Raw genomic sequence first — 21,382 nt, forward strand, 5'->3', positions numbered from 1 at the left:
TATAGAAATAGACCTAAAAGCGAAACCATCAACACACACCAAGCAGAATCTTACATGACAAAGAATTATAGCATAGTTAATGCCATTATTCATATCACACAAATATATTTATGATTCACAATGAACTGACAGAACTACAACTCACTTGACAGAGTAAAGGGGACAATAAACAGAAATTTTAAAAATTATTTCAAATTTTTAGCATTTAGGAAACAATAAAAGATTTTCGTCTACATCTGCACCATCTAATGCAATAGCAACTAGTCATATGTGGCTATTTACATTAAAATTAAGACTAAAATGTAGCACTAGCCATGTTTCAAGTACTTAACAGGTGTGGTTAATGACTACTATATTTAAGAGCACAGGAACACTTCTATGTAACAGAAACTTCTACAAGGTAGTGATGGTCTAGACAACCCTAGGTACAGAATGAACAAAAAACCAAGTATTCTAATAGCATTATTAAAAAAAAAAAAAAGACTTACCTACAGACTCAATGCGAAAATCAAAAGTTAGCTCAGAGGCTAGTTTCTTACTTGACTTTAGTTTTCCTTGTAGATTTACAATTTTTACAAATTCTTAAAAAAAAAAAAACAACAACCACAAGTCAAGTCTGGAAATCCAAATCTGTTAAAATAAATTTAACTTGATATGTGGATTTTACGTGCATCTAGAACAACACTCTTAATGAAATTCAATTATTTATCTTGATTCAAGGATACCAAGTGAAAAATTACCATAAATATGTCTTATACTGTAAGAGTAGCTCCTTTGGTAAATGGCAATTTCACTGCTATTGTTTTCTTTTTACATAGCATACCTCAAACACTTATATTCTCAATTTTAAGAAAGTACAATGTTTCTTTAAAAGTGGCTACATTGGTGTCTAAATATATTTAGCAGTAGGAATTTTTTTCTTGCAAATTACATAACATATGATAAGTATATCTGTAGTCATTCATAACTTTAGTAACAAGTAGTACTGTAACAAAAGGGCAACAAGTAGTACTACTCTCAAGGGCCACAACTTCTTTATAAGTAAACCCCAGGATGGGGACTATACATAATTTTATTTCCCTTTCATCTATTTGGTTTTTAATTTAACCATCCTAGCTCTGACTTGGAAGATGCTTTTCTCTGTATTGCTTTCTTATCTGCCTAATGTGATTTGCGATTTCAGGCCTCTCTCCACTCATGCTTACTAAAACTGATTTATGCTGCATAGTTGACGCTTAATTTTTGAAGTCTTACACTGCTCCTCAAAAAAAAATCTTAAGAAAGTCAACTTTTCACTTACGTTGAATTGGGAAATGGAAGCCTTAGTTAATCAAAGGTTTAAAAAATCAGAAAGTATTAGGGATTTAACATTAAAGGTCAACATTATTAAAATTAAATTCTGATTATCTGATTTTGATTAAACAGTATAGAACTTTCTACTTTGCGTAAAAAAAGAATTTATCAAATTGACTTAAAATTAATGGAATCATACTCCAATCTTATCAATAGTCAAAGAATCAAAAGTACTTAAAAAAGGAATGAGGGGTAAATGAAATCCCTTTGAGTTTTGGGTTACTTATCTCTAATATTAGAGGATCTTTATGATTCTATAAGGTAAATCCACTAGGGTACCCTTCAGCGAAGAGAAATGAGGATAGAAATATAGGCAAATTCCACAGTATAACAATTTTTAAAATAACTCTGAACACCTGTGGGCAGACTCAGTAATTTAAAAAATATTGGAATGGATCAAACACAGCAAATACTGTTAAGTTTCAAATAAGAGTTCTAAGTCTAGGTGAATTTCACCTTACAGGATTCACTGCATAAAAATAAAATGGGTTTTCGCAAAACTGAACTAATACCTGTTGCTAAAAGTTTTCTGTTTCTCTGATTGTAGTACAACACACTTCTATCAATAACTCTTCCTACATCAAAAGAATCATAATGAGCAGACAAGGGTATGAAATCTATCTACAATAAAATCTCACTGACATGATTCCAAAAGTCCTGTTGTACGACTGACTCCAAGTGACATAGTAATGTGTTGCATAATGACGATTTGGTCAACAACAGACCACTTACATAACGTGGTCCCATAAGATTATAACGGAGCTGAAAAATTCCTATTCAGTAGAGCTGCAGCCATCATAACACTGTAGTGCAACACGTTATTCACATGTCTGTGGTGACGGTGGTGTAAACAGACCTACGTGCTGCCAATCATGTAAAAGTATAGCACATTCAACTAAATATAGTACATAATACTTGACAACAATAATAAACCATCATTACTGGTTTATGTATCTACTATACTGTATTTTTTTTACTGTTACTTTAGTGTATTCTTTCTACTTATACGAAAAACTCTTTTCTGTAGAACACCATGCTGTGTTATGCTGGCAGCAGCCACATACATCTGATGTTTACAGCGTCTCTGGACTGTATCATTTTCTCTTCTGCTTGATTTAGTAGCATGTTGTACAGTACACTGTACAGGTTTATAGCCTAGAAGCAAGAGGCTATGCCACATAACCTGGGTGTGTAGTAGGCTATACCACCTAGCTCTGTGCCAGTGCACTCTTATGATGTGCCCACAATGACAAAGCTGCCTAATGACACATTTCTCAGAACCCAGTATCCCTGTTAAGTGGCGCATGACTATATACCATCCATTTTTCCATTAATTATGAGGTATGAAAAAAACTCAAGAGTAGTTTTACACAGAATTTTACACAGAATAGTTTCATATAGAATTTAACCCCAAGGTTACAACAAATTGTTCTTATATACTGTTTCCAAGTAGGCCAAAGAAAAAGTCACAGAGAACAGTAATGACAAACAGATCAACTACTATTTACTATATCTGTAGCCAATTTAGGGTTTTCATCAATAAAGGCCACTTGAGATGAAAAAAGTGAAAACATTGAATTATAGTTTAATAGAATCACTTCCATGGAAAGATCTGTTGTATCAAGTAGTAAACTCAGAATAAATCTTAGAATAGTACTTACTGTCTAAACACACTAGAACGGTATCTCTCTCCAACTGTGTCACATGAATGGAATCTAACTGTTGGTTGCCTGGGGGCGGGGTGGGGGGGGGAGGGAAACAAAGTTATGGTTACACAACATGCTTTAAAAGCTAGAACTTAGAAAAAACACAAATTCTGACCTTTTCTGTGATTTAAAACTGGTTTTTGAAATTTAACACAGAAACTGTATTTTATAATGATATATTATTTTTTCAAAAAATGTCTATAGGTCAATTTAGGAGAACAAGTAGTAAGTCCTAAGCAGGGCAGAATGACCTGAGAAAAGCTCAACATCACAGTTAATGAACACCTTAGCTAGTTCTAGAAAGGTGAATTACAAAAATAAAATGAAGCAAAGGGTAAATACAGAAAAGATGCATGCTATAAAATTACTAGATTTTACGCTACATTTTACAGTAGCCAATGGGAAGATGGAAACAAGGTCAGTTAGGTGAGTCACAGCATTCTTGAGATAAAAACAAGCCATACTTGAGGAAAAGCAAAAAAAATTAATAAAACTGTAATCAGAAATTTTCCCAGTGTTGGGGGGTGTGTAGCTGGGAGTTCCTTTTTGAAGAGGATGCTGAGTGATATAATGAACAATTCTGTCAACAGTATCTTTGTAGGAAGCAACTTTCATCACTTTGCTGATATTTGCAAAGCTGCTTCTTTTAACATCTGTGTTAGATGTAATGGCATTTTTGTGTATATATGTGTGATGACATTTCTGCAAAACATTTCTGGCAAAACAATTCATTTTAGGCACTCAGATTGCCTGAATGGTCTAGCTAAATCTAAGAAAAGATTTTAGATTATTTAGAGCAGTCATTCTTAACTGCATTTATTTTGGAAGCCCATGGATCCTCTCCCTTAAAAACTGCACATCTAAACATAAACACAGTTTTACATATTATTTTGGGGTGGTTTGGGACCTTCCAAAGCTAATACATAGAGAAGAATTCAGATCAGTAGAAGTTATAAACTGTTGGGCCTTTGGACAACACTCCAAAAATAGTTTTTCTCCATAAATCTATGTTCATGCATTTATTCAACAAATATTTACGGAGTGCTGACATACTTGGCATAGAGTTCATTTTAACTGTTACAACTGTTGCCCACTGAAAGGGGGGGGTATCAGTGCTCAACAATGAACACAGCTGGGAGGTGCATTAACAATCATTTGTGAAAATGGAGAAGCCTAATAAGGACAACCTCTGAGGGTACTCACCCTCAGAGTCCTGGCTCTCTTTAGGAGGCAATTTTGGTTTTGCATTATTTTTAGCCTAGAAAATGTTCTAAGTGGGTACAATAGTATGGGGATTAAAAAGAAAAAACAAGGAAAAATCTCCTCAAGACCCCTTGCCCCAAATTTCATGAGGACTGAATGTCTAGCCTTGAGGAATGTATCCTAATGCGAGGGGAACCCCCAAAACTGGAATTTATAACAAATCGTGTATTTATTCTTACATGTTTAAACTCCAGTCACCTTCAAAGTACTCTCCATTTGATGCAATACACCTATCAAGACATAAACTTGCTCAAAACAGTTTTTGAACTAACTCATCAATTTTCATGTCTTTTAGTGCTTCGGCCATTTTTGTTTCACCTCTTCCACATTGGCAAAGCATTTCCCTTTGAGAACTTTTTTCATTGGGGGAAACAAAAAAAGTTGCTCGGGGTGAGGTCAGGTGAATAGGTAGGGTGGAGCACAGGGGTCATTTTGTTTTTGGTCAAAAACTGCCGAACTCTCAGTGTGGGGTTGGCAGGTGCACTTATAAATCACCCATCATGAAATGGGCAAATGCACTGAGTCTTTAAAAAAAAATCCACTAAAACCAGATGCAACCTCTCACAACAATGCCAGCTGGTACACTGGTATAAATGGGTTCTCAGAACACTCACCTAGCAGGGGGGAAGCCTGTACTACGAGGAGCCCACCCTCTAGAAGATAAGTGCATTTTGGGGGGGTCCTCCTTTGTATATCATACAGAAGAACGCTGCAGGCATACATTAGAAAACTGTATGAAATGACTTGCTCTGTACTATTACTACATACTAACCAGTAAAAAAAAAGTTGGGACTGTCTGCCAAAATGATTTTGGTTTTTAAATAAACTGATTGATATATATAATCCTTCTTCTTGGCAGTAACTATATAATAGGAATATATTTCTATGTGGACTACTTACTGTATTTTGCTGTATATAATGCACACTTTTTCACCCAAATTTTTTAGGGAAAAATAAGGATGTGCATTATACATGGGTATAATGATTACATACTGTGGGCATAATAATCCTGTGTATAATGTGCATGAAAACATGGGTACACATCATACACAGGAGCACACTGCCACGCACATTGTACATGGCAAATACAGTATATGTCACGATACTGAAACAATGTCATTTGTACCCTCCTGTTAGCTATGCCAGGAGGATATGCATCTAACTCAACCAAAAGCATTAAACAATAAGTTACAAAGAAATGTGGGATACAGGTGACGGGAGGAGTGTAGAGAATACATTCCAATTTTACTGTACTGGAATTTATGACTTGGTCCATAAAGAGAGTGACATAGTCCAGTGCATACTCTAACTGGCTTATATTTGGTTCTTACATTTCTAGGAATTTTGTGAGCCAGATGACCCAGGTTGGTAGTTTGAAACTGGCCATGGCAGGAGTATTTACACCACAGAAATAGGCAACTGCTACAAACCAGGTTTCTCTGTGCCCCAAGAGCCTATTGTTAATTATTTACCAGGATACCACTAGTTCGTACTGATTCTTATTCTGGAAGTGACATTAGTGGTTCTATATTAACTTCAGTAGCTGAACTGTGTATAAAGAGTTCTTGTAATTTAGCCTATAATCAAAAGCTAAAGATATTTAATAAGAAACATCAAACTTATGATACTTGTAACAAACTTCTTTACAAGGTAAGTTGGTAATGAAATAACTGTAAGTGAAGCTTGCCTGACTTATGCAAAAATGTCTTCATAAACTTGGGATTACAAATGATCAAATAATATACTATCTTCATTTCAAATAATATACCCCCCATTCATTTCACTTACTATATAGACTTAAAAAACAAATTGATTGATTTGTTCCAATTTTAAAGTTTGAAAATAAACTTCCCAAGCTTTTCTGAACTTTCACTAAGATACATTTGATAAAATCCTAAGCTAATGAACCATTCTCAGAAAGTGTAAGAGATATACCCCTGTATCTTTAAATGGTAAGGCTTGGAGGCCAAACATGAAAAGCACTTGAACTAAATGATCCTAAGAATTGTCAAAGGAAAAACTCATAGAAAAAAAAATAAAGCTCTTTGCTTGAGAAGCTGATCAAATTTGAAAAGTACAGGGGTGGACAAAAGTAGGTTTACAGTTGTCTGGCCGGGGGAAAATACAAATTAATAAATATTAATACAAGAATAAACTCTGTGTTTCAAGTATTCACAACTGCAAACCTACTTTCCCCTACCCCTGTATCTTACAAAACTTAAATCATTAAAATTTTCTTGGTAAAATAATTTGTATAAAATTGTCTTAAGCAAACAGAGATCATAAACTATATGTACATGTAGTTTACATATGTGCTTACTGAGAAAGCTATGATCTGAGTGTTTATTTGACTGAGCCTACATTAGTTGAAACCATTCTGCTTCTTTTATATACAAAACCATCAAACATTTTATTTAACATAAGGTGAAAAACACTTACCAGCACCAATTTCTGTAAACCATGAAGATGCAGAATTCAAATTGATTGTCTCAAACTGAACTACCTGATTTGATTCAGTGCCCTTGCTAATAGCTACACAGACCATAGGGTATTCCTGTTCAGGTATGACCAGCATTTCAAAAACATTCAAAGGACTTGGCAGAGGAAAATCAAAGTGCTGCAAAAAATAAACAAGAGAAGTCTAATTTAGAAGCCATCCCTATTCATATTGTTGCTGAATAAAGTCAATGGAAGGGCTTTCATTTTCTTGATCGATCTAATTTAAAAATGATCATGATAAGGATCATAAAAATCTATAAAATGTGTTTTAGAGAACTGGATACATTCAGCTTTATGTCTGTGATGCTTCTGAAAGCGTATTAATAGAAGCTAAAGAGGAAATCTTAAGAACAAAAAAACTTAAACGAAGACCTAGTATAAATAACTGTAAACATGCCGACACTACATAGTAGCAATGAAATCTTAAAATTTTAACTTTAACTTGCACACTAGTTTTTTCTATAGAAGAAAAATGTAATATACCTTTATCAGCATGAATTTCTGCATTGGCTCATACCACTGAAGTAAAACAATTCCAGACTGTAAAGCTCCACAGAGGTATTTATGTCCTGTGTAAGGGTTTCTGACTGGAAAGAAGCAAAACAGACACACCCAAAACACTGAATACCTTTATATGGAAACAGAACTGGTTCACGTCTAACCACTATGCTGTACACCTGAATCTAATACAAAATAACACTGAATGTAAACTGTAATTGAAAAATAAATAAAGGTATTTTTTAAAAGCCTAACTAGTTTAGTTAAAAGCTAGACTCATCTAAAAGCTAACTCAGGTTTCTTTATAAAGGCAATACCTATAATATACATGGGGGGGGGGGGGGAAATGTGGCCTTCTATGGATGAAAGAAAAACTATTTGAAGCAATTATTTAGCTGATAAGGGAAAATTATTGTTTCTATTCAGTAGGATGATAACAGTGAGTAGAATTTTTATTGGCTCTGTTACCGTTTCCTTTTCACTTTCTTATCTCATTTTAAAATTATATGGTACATTTACTTCTAAACATTTTTAATATACCACATTCTTAAACATTAAGAACTTTTTACAAGAACAGTATTTTAAGCACTAAAACACCTAAACTAGTATGCAACTTAAAAGAGCTGCTTTTTAAGGAAATTGACCAAAAGACAGAATTCAGATAAGAAGGTCTAGGAAGCAAGTGAAATCTATGATTTTATTTTTGGTTTAGTTTACAACTGTGTACTTAAAACAAGGTAAAAATAACTATTTTACACCTTACTAAAGATATAACTTCCTTGACTCAATTCTATAAAAATTTATTAGTCTTTCCTTGTCTGTAATTTGACTCCCATCAAGAATGATTATAAAAGTAGTTACCTGCAATAAGCTCTATCTTAATATATTTATGAGTTTATATCTTAGGTTGTAAGTTTCTAGACCTTTCTTGAGTCATATATCTGTTAATAGGTATGAACCTGATTCTGCCCTAGAAAATTTGCTCACGAAATTTGCTTACAACTAGAGACTATGTTATGGAGCCATGTAGCATGAAGGTCACTGATTAAACAGAAAGAATAAACAGGAAGTTAGGAGCTCAGGATCTGAAGTCATGGACTGGGTCTGATCCCAGAGTCTGTTACATCCTAGTGACATGACCAGTACCACGGGGTGGTTTTAAGTTGAGATAAGTATACACTGCAGAATTTGACCATCCCCCCCAGAGAGGCTGCATTTAGTTGTCACTTCTGCAAGGTACCCTCTCTAAGCCTCATGTATGTCATAACTGATAGGAGTATCTTTGTTTGCCTGGGACCTTGGCTCACTGGATAGTCAAACAAAATGATTTAAAGTAGGGGTCTGGCAACACCGGGGGAAAATAAAATATTCTATAATCCAACTGCCCAGAGTTAACCACTATTAATATTTTGACATATTTAGGTCTTTTTTTCCCAGATACAAACATCTGTATTTAAAACTACTTTTAAAAATTAAGAGAAAACAAAAACTTATGTATCTGAAAATCAAAGAGATGCCCCATTAAGATAAGCAGACAAGGCAGTGGTCTGAAAAATAAAAAAGTTTTTTAGGGCAAATACGTGACAGAATGGAGAAAGACAAAGGGCTAGATAGTTGCAGGAGAGAATTCTGGGGAGAGGGGGTGGATGCAAACAAGTAACTCAGAGAAATGGCTTATGATGCCTGCCCTCTATTAAGCAGGATTCTCTCACACTGCGTCTTGTTCAAGTGCTGTTTGCACCAGGGTCATGGGATGGTCCACAGTGCCTCTGTCAGCCCTTCCTGGAGAAGGGACGAGCCTCCCATTTTAGAGTCTTTAACGAGGGGTCTTCAAATGCTTCTTCTGTGTCTTCTGCAGGACTGATTACTAAGCCGCCATGCTCGGGGGGGGGGGGGGGGGGAGGCTTACTTTTTCTACTCACTAGTTGCCATTTTTCAAAAGATCCTTTTTCTCTTTACAAAAGTCTCCTAAAACTTTTTATGGGGTCATAATGCCACCCCTCCTTTCCTTAAGTGCCTAATATTTAAGCAATTATTTTGTGACCAGACTGAACTTGAAGACCAGAGGTTCTCAATCCTCGACCCAGGACTAATGCATATAACTACAGTCAATTTTGCTGTAGTAACTATTTTTGGAGATTTGGGGAAGCTCCCAAATTTGTGATTGGAATCAGAAGTGAGGGTATTCATGTGTGGACTGTTTTGTCTGACTTCAGAGTTGGCTAAGCTCCAGCAATAATAATGTTCATAAAGCACTAAGCAGGAACTGTTAACTAAATGAAAGTAGAATATTAGCAGATATCCATCCTCAGGGACTAAGGTTAAAAAACTTTAGGAACACTATGCTCTGAGAATGCACTGGGACTATTATCTCCAAGCATTTTTATGCCATATCCCACTACACATTCTTGTGCTTCAGTGGCCCCTTAATTCCTTATTAAAACAAATGTAAAGCCTTCCTTCTTTCTTATTTGATACTATAAGTCTCTTCAGATAACTTTAAAGATGTTAAAAATTCCAACCATCGGTTTGAGAAATAGCATTTACTCACCTATGCAACACTTGTGGCAGCCTTTTGTATCAGGAATCTTTGTGGTTAAAGCAAACTTCCTGAAAGCATAAGAATATAAAAATACTGTAATGATTTCTACACAGTGATCTGTGAGTCAGCTGCACAGAACCAGTTAAAGAGCTCTATAAAAACTGTCTTGGACCCTGACCCCCAAGTACAATTTTACAGGACTGAAGCAGGGCCTAGGAACCTATACTATGAAGGGGAACCCCCCCCAAAACACAATTATCTTCGGGAGGGCAGGCCCCTTATAATACAGGCTTCCCCTCTAGGCCAGTGCTCTAGGAACCCATCTGTACCAGTGTACCAGCTGGTTTTGTGAGAGGCTGCATTCAGCTTCAGTGGATTTTTTTTGAAGACCCTTTCAACACAGTTGTCCTGATTTACAGCGCACCTGCCCACACCTGAGTGTTCAGCAGTTTTTGACCAAAAATGGCATGACCCCAGGCCCCACCCTCCTTATTCACCCTGAGTGACTTTTTTTGGTTTCCTCAATGAAAAAAGTCCTCAAAGGGAAATGTTTTGCTGACGTGGAAGAGGTGAAACAAAAATACAGCAGAAGCACTAAAAGGCATCAAAATCGACAAGTTCAAAAAACTGTTTTGAGCAGAAAAAACGTCTCAATAGGTATACTGCATTAAATGGAGAGTACTTTGAAGATGACTGAAGTTTAAACGTGTAAGAATACACACTGTTTAATAAATAAATGTTTTTTGGGGGGTCCCCCCTCACTTAAAACTTCTACAGAAACAGACTAAAAGACCCACAGAGCGGACTGGTGGTTTTCAGAAAGGAACAGGGTTGAGGGACTAGGTACAAGAGGTGAAAGGATTAAGTACAGACTGGTAGTTACAGAACAGCCACCCAATAGACAATATAGCGATAACTACGTATGTTACCACGTGGGTGGTGGAAATATTGAGGGCAAACACATTATAAAAGTACATGACTGTCTAGCCACTATGCTGTGTACCTGAAAGCAGTACAAAATAATATTGAAAGTAAACTGTAATTTAAAAATTAAAATGATAATAAGCATTAAAAAAACCTTTATGGGTGATTTCATGGAAACGTTGATCTTTCAAATTTTAGATGACATGTACTTTAGTATAAACTATCTTTCAAAGTTAAGACTAAGTTTTTTTTTATCCTGAGGACATTTTTCATTGCTTCTAGAGAGGGAGGGAAAGAGGGAAAGAGAGGGAGGGAGGGAGAGTGAAACATGAAAGAGAAACATGGATGGGTTGCCTCTAATACATACACCAACCAGGGATCAAACCCACAACTCGGCCATGTGCCCTGACTTGGGATTGAACCCACACAACCTTTTGATTTACAGGATGATGCTCCAACCAGCTGAACCATACTGGGCGGGGCAAGACAAAGTTTTTTTAGAAGACAAAGAATAATGACTATTTTAAAAATAAACACTAATTCCCCTCTCTCCCAGAATAATCAAAATATTTTGTACCTTGGTAGTATACGGTCTGGAAACCTGTGAGTTTGAATATGAGCAGCTAATCCTGGTTTTTTGGCTTGTTCAAACAAAGCTATAAGATTATGAGAGTAGAGTTGAAAGGTTTTTCCTATAAAAGAAAAACATGTAATTTTTATTAGAATCATTTACAGCAGAAAAATATAATTTTCAAGCAAAGGAAACATAATTACCTTCTAAAATGAGGAGTCCAGACATGTTCAAAAAGCCAAGCAATATGGAAAGACACACACACACACAAACAAAAAACCCAGTTAATACTATTTTGAAAGATAGTAAGTAAAATGAGTTTTAAGAAAATAGACAATTGTGTTTCTTAATACATGAATTAGGCATATTCTGACTAACAGGTAACCTGGATAGAATATACATAGACCTTAATAAAGCCAGCATAGAAACAAAAATTGTTAAACACTGCTGTACAATGGGTTGAGTTACAACGATGGGCATGTGATTATTTTAGCATAACATGGAAAAACATGAAAAATTCGATTATGTTATTTTCTAGAACAGACCTACTCATTAACAATTTATCAAAATACCTTGGATTAAAACTGATCGTGAGTGACACCTTTATTTTATGTATTTTAGTCCTCACCCAAGGATATGTTTACTGAGTTTTAGAGGGAGAGAGTGAGAGTGAGAAACAGAGAGAGAAACATCAATCAATTGCCTCCCACATGCACCCTGATGGGATCAAACCCACAACCTTTTGTTGTATGGGACAATGCTCCAACCAACTCAGCCATCTGGCCAGGGTGTGAAAGACATCTTTATAACAGATTGAAATACTGAGAAAAGTAAAGCAAACTAATATTATGTGCCATAAAACAAAGATAACAGCAATTATTATGTGGAAATAACAGGAAATAGGATTATTTCCACATAATGAAAACCATAGCTGTCTTAAGCACGGGGCATATGGTAACCATTTTCTCATTCCATGTTATACATGGTATAGCACTATAACAACAGAGAGAGAGAGAAGTGGGGGGAGAGAGCGAGCGAGTTTGAGAACAGGAGAACAAGTGCATGAGAAAGAGCCAGTCTTACCCGTAACAAAATTCTCTGTAGTTTTTCAGAATGCACACATTCTGCCCAACATTATGCTACCCTTCCTCTCTCCATTACCTCTATACACATAGCTAGCTACATGGCTGGCCAGGCAGCTAAACACAGAAGTACATGTATGTATGCCCATCCATACAAATGCAGACCTTATTTTCTCCTATTAAGCCCTGCTACCTACCTTTATTCATTTTTATGAATCATTTTAACTAAAATGTGAGAACTAATTTATAGGCTAACTTTCCCCTATTTTCCTTAGTTATTTTATAGACATGTAAGATGTACTCCATGTGGTTTTTAAGCTTATTTCCAAAGACAAGTATAAGTACAGATAAAAGCAGTAAATGTTAGAGGAAAGTAATCTTATATGTATACAATTCAGAATTGTTAAGTGATACAGAATTGGATTTAAGTTTATTTTCATAATAATAATAAATTAATATTTTGTTAAACAAAAGTAAATAAAATTTGGAGGAAACATAATTTAAATAAAAAAATCAAACAGATTAAGTACTCTTTGAGGACCTCCACTTTTTAGAAGCCATTTATGCACAATCAAATAATATGCTCTTTGTAAACAATGTCATTAGTGCAAATGTAAAAATTCCTGAAGAATCTCTAATTAGGTGCTGGAGTGTGAAAGAGTTCAAGTTACACACACGCATACTTAAAATTATGAAAACAACATTTCTTAGATTAGGCCACAATCCATAATGGTCTACTTATCAATGAGTAAGAATGAGTATCAACACTGATGCTGTAAAGTATAAGTAGCTGAAAGGTACACTTAATACTGAGAAGCCCGACAGTACAGTAAATAGAGCAGGAATGTAATCCTCATGTAATCTGCTGAGATACACAGCAGGAGAGAGGATCAAACGAAACAATTAAAAAAAATTAAAATACTAAAATTATTTAATTATTCAAAGTAGAGAAAGGGGTGAGTGCTATTTTAATAGTTAATACCATTAGGATTAAATTAAGGAACAGAGAGAAATAATTAGCTTGTACTCTACTATCAAAATGAAAGCAAGCAGCAAATCTCTAGGTAGCCACTTAAATCTAAAATGTAAAAAAATAAAAAATAGCTTTTAGTAGGTAAGAATTTTTTTAAAAGTCTGAAATACCACCCATGAAACTACCCCCAACAACAACCAAAAAAAGAAAAACACAAAAACAAAATCAGAATAAGTTGCTCTGGAACCTGCTTATTTCTAAGACTTGAAAGCATCAGTCCAAGATAATTAATATTTGGTCCAGAATAACATGAATTCTACCAGAAATATCTGTAGAAGCCTTCACAGCCCACCAAGCACTCTGGATACCATCTCATTCCTTCCTCAAAGCAGCCTCTGAGATTGTTACTGTTACTGAAATTCTTTTACAATTGAGAAAACTGAGGCTGAGAGAGGGTGACTCGCTCAAGGTAACAAAGAAAGAAAGCAGCTAGATCCTCTGATTCTTTCCCTTCAACTGTTCAAGTTAATGCTCAACGGAAGGCAGGAACGATAGTGACAGTGGAGGCGGGTGAGTGGAAGGACATGGCCTCAGGTGACAAGCACAGTGGTATTCCTCAGGAGTTGAGATCCTGGGCAGATTTGACAAGTGCTACCTTAACTGAAAACAGGGTCCCTTTTCAAAATTTCTTCCCATTCAAAGCTGGTAAAAAATATGTGCAAATATCAAGTTACTATACTAGATTATAGTTACCCTGAATAACAAATAACATTTTAAAATAATGCATATGAAAATTACATTTCTCTGCTGGTCTATGTATGATTTTTCACATTATTTTTATCATATACATACCTGATAAAGACATTAAAGTATTGTTGATAACATAGAGCCAAGTACATTTCCTTGGAAATAACTATAAAAAAAAAGATAATTAAAACTCTCCAATTTTCATTTCCTTATCTCTTAACCTCCAAATTCCAAAAGTCTAAAATAGTACAAAAAAATAATTATTATTTATTTTTCAGTGAATTACCAAAAAATAACTATTTTTCAGTAAATTACAGAAAAAAGCTTTCAACAAGGACATGCAAAATGTACCATTTTACTTCTTTAAATGTTTAAATAATAAAAATTAAAACTGAGGTCCATATACATTGATTTAAAATTAAGATATTTCTTTTACTCAATTTATCCAAACTAATTTCTTGAGTTAAAACTCCAGAATTACCTGTTCCATTGTTGCCTCGTGTAGCTCATTGAGATTCAATGTGTAAATACCATCTTCAGTTCCAAAAATAATGTACTGATCTAAAAAATGGTTGAGATAAACCACCAGAATTTACTATCATTTTACAAAATCATTCACAAAAATAACAGCTCTATTTTTTAATGGTATTAAGAGTAGCGTCCCACCCATTCAAAAAAAATTAATTTCTAAAATCCATGCCACCTTCTTCACCTCTTTCCCCAATTCATTTCTTATTTTTAAAAGCAGATGTAGTCTCTGTTACTCACTCTGGCTTTACCTTACTATACAACCCTTCCTTTCAATATAATAATTTTCATATCTTAAGATTTGTTATTATAGCTATATTTTTTACCAGACATCTCAAATACTCTTTGAACAAGGAAACTAAAAATTAAACAGAAATTATAAATTATGACATACCAGAAACCATAAGCACACCTAGTATACAGACCTTGGTTTCTAAATATTATTTTCCACTTAAAAAAAAGAAAAAGGACTTCTTGGAGAGAAGACTGATTCTAATTCTGGGGCAAGGAAAGTATAAGATGATTCCAGAAATCTTGCTAGATAAGAAAGTAAGGAGTGCTTAGAAAATAATGAGGACATAGCAAACAAAAGAACAGAGGAGCTCCCACAGCTCAAAAATTTTGACAGTTTAAGTGCTAAAATAAATATTAAGAGTGATAGGTCATATCTCACAGGATAAAAAAAGGATTCATAAGTTCAAACTGGTAAAAATACATAAATGAATAGATGGGAGAGAAGAGAGATTGTCAACAGACATCAATGGATTGTTGCTAATGGATGCTAAAGTTAGTTGGTGAAAGTCTGAGGAGCAAAAGGACTTTATATAGCTTTAATGTATCTCCACACTATTTATCAATTTGTTTGGGAAATTAATTAATTACTTACTTATAAGTTAGGGAAAAATAGGAACTTGACAGTGGAGAAACGTAGTGAATACCACCTTAAACAACTGGTCAATATTCGTATCACTAGTATTTGGACAGGCTGGTATCATGTGCCCCCTGCCATGATGCACTGAGAGGAGCACAATGACACTTCTGTGATATTCCTGCCAAAAACGCATTTCCTGGTCCAAGCATCAAACAAACCCAGATTAAGAGACATTCTACAATATAAGTAGCCTCAAAGACGTCAGGATCAAGAGCGAGACGGAAAGGTGGATAAACTGTTCCAGACTAAGACTAAAAAGGCATGGTAGCTAAATGCTACCTGTGATCTTGAATTTTGAACTGGGGGAAAAAATGAGGAAGGAAATGATAAAGGATATTATTGGAATAATTAATATAATTTAAATATGGACTGTGGATTAAAAAATAGTATTATCACCAATAAATTTCCTGATCTTTATAATTGTACTGTGGCTATGTAAGAGATAATTCTTGTTATTGGGAAATACAGATTGAAGTACAAGGGGAAGAGGAGCATGATGTCTTCAACTCATTCTCAAGTGATTCAGAAAAAAATGCACATATATAGTAAAGCAAATGGGAGAAAATAGAAGCAATGATTCTGAGTTTATTGCACTATTTTTCTAACTTTTCTGTAAGTTTAAAATTGTATCAAAGTGCAAATTTACAAACACAAAAAACTCTACTTCCTTACTGTTAAAAATATTTCTTCTTTTATACTTTGTAATAGTGACATTTAAAGCAGATAATTATATGATAGGACCTGTTTTTATTACTGTGAAGTGAAAACAAACATTTCCTGAACACCCTCCACTGCCTAACTCCTGTCTGCTAATTTCCAGACATCTAGGTAGGCTCCTTTCTTCCTTGCAATTAAGTGAGTTGCTTTAAGGGTCTGTTATAAATGATCACCCCAAGAACCAAACGTGTTAAATATCTTCCCCAAGTCACATAGTAATGACAGCAGAAATTCAAACCCAGATCTGTTTGATTAGAAATTTTTGTTTCTATGCTTCCTTACTTTAAGAATAGTTTAAATTTTTTAAAATAAATTTTATTTGCCATCATTTCACACTTGCAGAAAAGCTGTGACAGTACAAAGGATTCCTGAATGTCTTTCACACAATTCCCACATCTGTTCACATTTACCACTTTGCCTTTATCCTTCTTTCCATACACACTATTTTTTTGTTTTCTGAACTTTTTTGTTTTTTGTTTCAGATAAGCTATAAGCACAATGTCCTATTACTCCCTAATGTGTGCATTTCTTAAAGGAAAAAAAAAAGGTCTTACATAACCACAGCACAATTATCAAAATCAGGAAATTAACAGTGAAATGATACTTGACTTACTGAGATTATCACCTGTCTCAGTACAGTCTTTTTGTATAACAGAAAATCCCAAATTATGGTTGCAATCAGCTGTGATGTCTCATTGGTATCCTTTAATCAGAGCAGTTCCTTTATGCCAGGGGTGACAAACTCATTTTCACTGGGGGCCACATCAGTCTCGTGGTTGCCTTCAAAGGGCCAAAATAATTTTAGGGCTGTATAAATGTAGCTACTCCTTAACTGTAAGGAATTGAAATTACATCCAGCCCTTTGAAGGTAACTGTGAGGCTGATGTGGCCCCTGGTGAAAATGAGTTTGATACCCCTGCTTTATACACTTAAATTTTAATGCTTTAAACCAAAACTCTTACTCACCTACTTAGATTGTTGCAGGTAGCGGTACTATTTAGTGTTGAAGTGATATTTATAAAGTAAACAACCTCAGTTCACTGACCATAAAGATCCTTTCCGATAATAAATATTTTATTGGAGATGTGTATAAAACTTCAGAAATTTTACCTTTTGTATCAGGATGTATCCACGATGTTGCACAATTAATTTTCAAAGGGCAGCCATCAAAAACTTTGGAAAAGCATGCTCCCATCTTATTTATAAAGAAAAAAAGTTTACTTATTTGATTAAATAATTTTATATATTCTTAGAAAATAGCTAAGATTATTATGAAATGTTAAACTGACTCTTTATACTTATGGTTCATTACAAAACAAAATTCGTATTTTGATATAATTTAACCCCTTCTACCAATAGAGGCTCACATTCTTTCTTTGTATAATCTATATTTTAGGGCAAAAATATCAGATTTATCAAAACATCTACTTACATCAATGATATTCTAAAAATTTTAAGTCACTGCTTATATTTAGGACTAATATTTAATGATGTGAAACAATGGATCATTTTATTGCAAGGGTGTCAAAATCATTGTCACTGGGGCCACATCAGCTTCGTGGTTGCCTTCAAAGGGCCGAATGTAATTTTAGGACTGTATGAATGTAACTACTCCTTAACTAGGGGCAAGGAGCTCTACATTCAGCTCATTCAGAAAATGAGTTTGACACCCCTGTTTTACTGAGTAACACTACCTTGGTTATAACTGTGCTATAACTCTTTAATAGTGATAATAGAAAAAAAGACTAATCTTTACATTATATATTAGACTTCTGCTGAATAAAAAGGTACAATTTCTAAATCGTCCTCCTTATATGATCAGCTATACTACGTTACAGATAGGTTCTACTGAAGGACCAGAGAACAAGTGTTAACATAAGGTTTCCTGATGCTTTTCATTGTGCGTAGTTCAATGTGAAAATGGCTTCAGATGTAGAAAAATATTATACCCATATAGTGAAGAGGACACAGTACCATTAATATTATCATATTAACATTAATTTGGCCTTTGTAGGCTAATCATAGAACTCAACTACCTATATTTATAAAAAGTGACTTTCCACCGTGGCCTGAGTGGCTCAGTTGGTTGGAGTGTTGGCCTATAAACTGAAAGGTTGCGGGTTTGGTTCTGGATCATGGCACATGCTTAGTGGGTTCGGTCCCTAGTCAGGGTGTGTACATATGAGAGGCAACCAATAGATGTTTCTCTTCCACATTGATGTCTCTCTCCTTCTCTCTCTTCCTCCTCTTCCCTTTCTCTAAAAAATCAATGGGCATATCCTCAAGTGAGGATAAAAAAAAAAAAAGGTACATGGCATATATCCAAATGCATTTAATGCACTTTGTACTTTATAAATCTTTCCTGTCAATGGCTCAAGATACTTGACAGCAAATAAACAACCTTCTGCTTCTAAAGAGATAAAAATTGGCAAGTGATTCATATAAAAATATTCCTTACCAGCACTTTTGGGGTAGGTGGGAGGCCATTGATGACTGGTTTCTGTGAGAAAAATAATGATTAATTCTGTAAGACCTCTTAAGCCTTAAAAAAATTTTATACATTTAGAAATTCAGTTATTCAAATTCTTCACTTAAACAGTCTATGCCCCTTACAAGAAAAAATAGTCTTAGTTACAACTAATCACCAAATGCCTGTTATACTTACAGGGAAATCTCGCTTGTCCTTTTTTCGTGGTAACTGTGGTGCTTGTGCTGATCCTTCTGTATTTTCACTAATCAGTTTTGAAATACCATCATCATTTCCTAAAGAGAGTCATAATTAAAAGTTGAATAGTCATTCAAATAAGTACACTCCTTAAAAAAATAACTTGCCCTTTCCCCCAATGCTTGGTAAATTTTATTTTTCAGTTACATTTTATGTTCAATTATGGGTTACAGGTGTACAGCATATACCATAGTGGTTAGACAATTACATACTTTACAAAGTGATCCCCCTGATATCTCAGGTACCCGCCTGGCACCATGCAGTTATTACAATATAACTGACTATATGCCCTATGCTGTAATTTACATCCCCATGACTATTTTGTAGCCACCAACTTGTACTTCTTAATCCCTTCACCTTTTTCACCTAGCCTCCCAAACACCCTCTCCTCTGACAATCATCAGTCTGTTCTTTGTATCTATGAGTCTGTTTCTATTTTGTTTGTTTATTTGTTTTGTTCTTTGGATTCCACATATAAGTGAAATCATATGGTCTTTCTCTGACTTATTTCACTTGGCATAATTTGGGTAATACTTTATTTGGAAATATTCTGTGTTACACGAGTTAAAGTATCTTTTGTGCCTTTTTCTGGATTCTATAGCATCTTTAGCAGTAGTCTTAATGCATGAAGATGACAAATGTCTTTTCATATTGTGAGAAAAATGCAATCTGACCTGTTGATTCTGATACTTAAGGCCTTTCATAACTGACTGTCAATCTATCTTTTCAGTCCTATCTCCCAGTATACACCCTTTAAAAGCTCACATTTCTACCCTACTATTGCAGATTGCATTTCAAACACATTCATATTTTTCTGCTCCAGTGCATTTGTTCATTCTTGTTCTCCAGGAATGCCTGTCAGCACTGGCTCTACCTACTGAAGGCTCACCAAGCTGTTTAATACTCTGCAAGAGCTCACCTCCTGTCTCTTTCCTATCCCTATTTCCCTCAGAAATCTCTCATCCCCTACTACATATAGTTAATTATTGAAGAAGACACTTGTAATACAAATTGTCTTGTCTAATGTTATATGTACATGGGTATAACTTCGGCTATAGACCCTGTATACTTCTGGAGGGCAGAACACCCATTCCTCTTTCTGGGTCCTATAATATTTAGTAAGGAATCAAATTAGCGTTGAATTGGACTGAATCTACTTAGAGCCTACCCATGTGGAATTTTAAAGAAATTTCACAAAGATTTAAATACTAATAAAACTGACTAAAGAAAAAAAAGACATTCTTTAAAATATAAACAAAATGGCCTTCTTTTCAGTTTTCATTTTCATTTATTTACCCAGATCACAGTATCTGGCTATACCCACTCCAGGGCTGCTAATACTGCTAGCCATACCAATAGAGGAAGTCTCAGCTACAGGAACACAACTTGGGCTACTCTGTCTTCTGAGAACTTGGGGAGGTCTGTTCTCTGAATCGGGGCAACGTTTTATAGTTGATGATTTTTCTTCATCTAGGAGGTTATCTTCAAGGTAACTGTTTATCCTTGGCTAGTGATAATAAGACACAAAAATACTTTAATAAATTTGAGCATATTAAACAGTAACACTTCATTATCATTATGCATCAAAGACTTTAGGAGGAGGAGGATATGCCTTTTTTTCTTTCTTCTATGGAATTTAATTCACTGGGCTAATAAGCAAAGTAAGCAAGACTTGAGTTGCTGATCCAACACAGCTATGAATTTGCCATGTGATTTTTAGTCAATTCTAACCTAAAATTGATAAAATTTTTATAACCAGTGAAACTATATAAATATTTAGTACCTAGAAACAAGCAAGGAAATGACTTAATGAAGTATGACTCTACTGAAATATCAAATTATATCAATAGTAATAAATCAGGATTTTAAATAATGAACTCTTTTTCATTTCTCACATAGCCAAGTATTTTCTCAAATGAGTAATAATCTATTTTTGCCTTTTTCTAATAGCTATTTTAATATATATTTTACATCTTCATAATACCCTCTCAAAGAAAACTGTATCTAAAATACAGTTAAAAGAATTTTGAACAAATTCAATTACATTATTTTTAAAATTTAATTATTTAAATGAGGATTTATTGTTTAAAATGTACCAGTAGCTCACCTTAGGAGGAAGGGGAGGTGGTATTGCTCGTTTTGAGGTTGATCTATTACAAAAAGAAAAATGCAATTTATATCGTGATAAATTATCATAACATAGATATACTATTAAATGTACATTAAAATCTGTTTATATTCAGGGGATAGAAAAGACAATTAGCTCATGGTACACGGAATTTTAAAAGTCTATAGGAAAACGTAAGATCTCATTCTGTAAAAT

The 21,382-nt window shown here is 34.5% G+C and overlaps 1 protein-coding gene across 2 annotated transcripts in view; it reads right to left on the reverse strand.

Moving 5' to 3' along the window:
- The window catches only part of MAP4K5 (mitogen-activated protein kinase kinase kinase kinase 5), a 91,291-nt gene that overhangs the window by 7,624 nt on the left and 62,285 nt on the right, over positions 1-21,382 (reverse strand). For both annotated transcript variants that reach the window (XM_053927580.2, XM_053927579.2), the window contains exons 17-29: positions 21,167-21,209; positions 20,413-20,566; positions 19,000-19,097; positions 18,793-18,834; positions 17,445-17,529; positions 14,640-14,719; positions 14,264-14,324; positions 11,363-11,477; positions 9,871-9,929; positions 7,305-7,408; positions 6,762-6,939; positions 3,015-3,083; positions 489-581 (exon numbers count right to left, since the gene is read on the reverse strand). In XM_053927580.2, the coding sequence (XP_053783555.1) occupies positions 489-581; positions 3,015-3,083; positions 6,762-6,939; positions 7,305-7,408; positions 9,871-9,929; positions 11,363-11,477; positions 14,264-14,324; positions 14,640-14,719; positions 17,445-17,529; positions 18,793-18,834; positions 19,000-19,097; positions 20,413-20,566; positions 21,167-21,209 (1,181 nt within the window). The remainder of the gene's footprint in view (positions 1-488; positions 582-3,014; positions 3,084-6,761; positions 6,940-7,304; positions 7,409-9,870; positions 9,930-11,362; positions 11,478-14,263; positions 14,325-14,639; positions 14,720-17,444; positions 17,530-18,792; positions 18,835-18,999; positions 19,098-20,412; positions 20,567-21,166; positions 21,210-21,382) is intronic.

Source organism: Desmodus rotundus, chromosome 7 (genome assembly GCF_022682495.2).
Source record: "Desmodus rotundus isolate HL8 chromosome 7, HLdesRot8A.1, whole genome shotgun sequence".
Classification (NCBI taxonomy): Eukaryota; Metazoa; Chordata; class Mammalia; order Chiroptera; family Phyllostomidae; genus Desmodus; species Desmodus rotundus.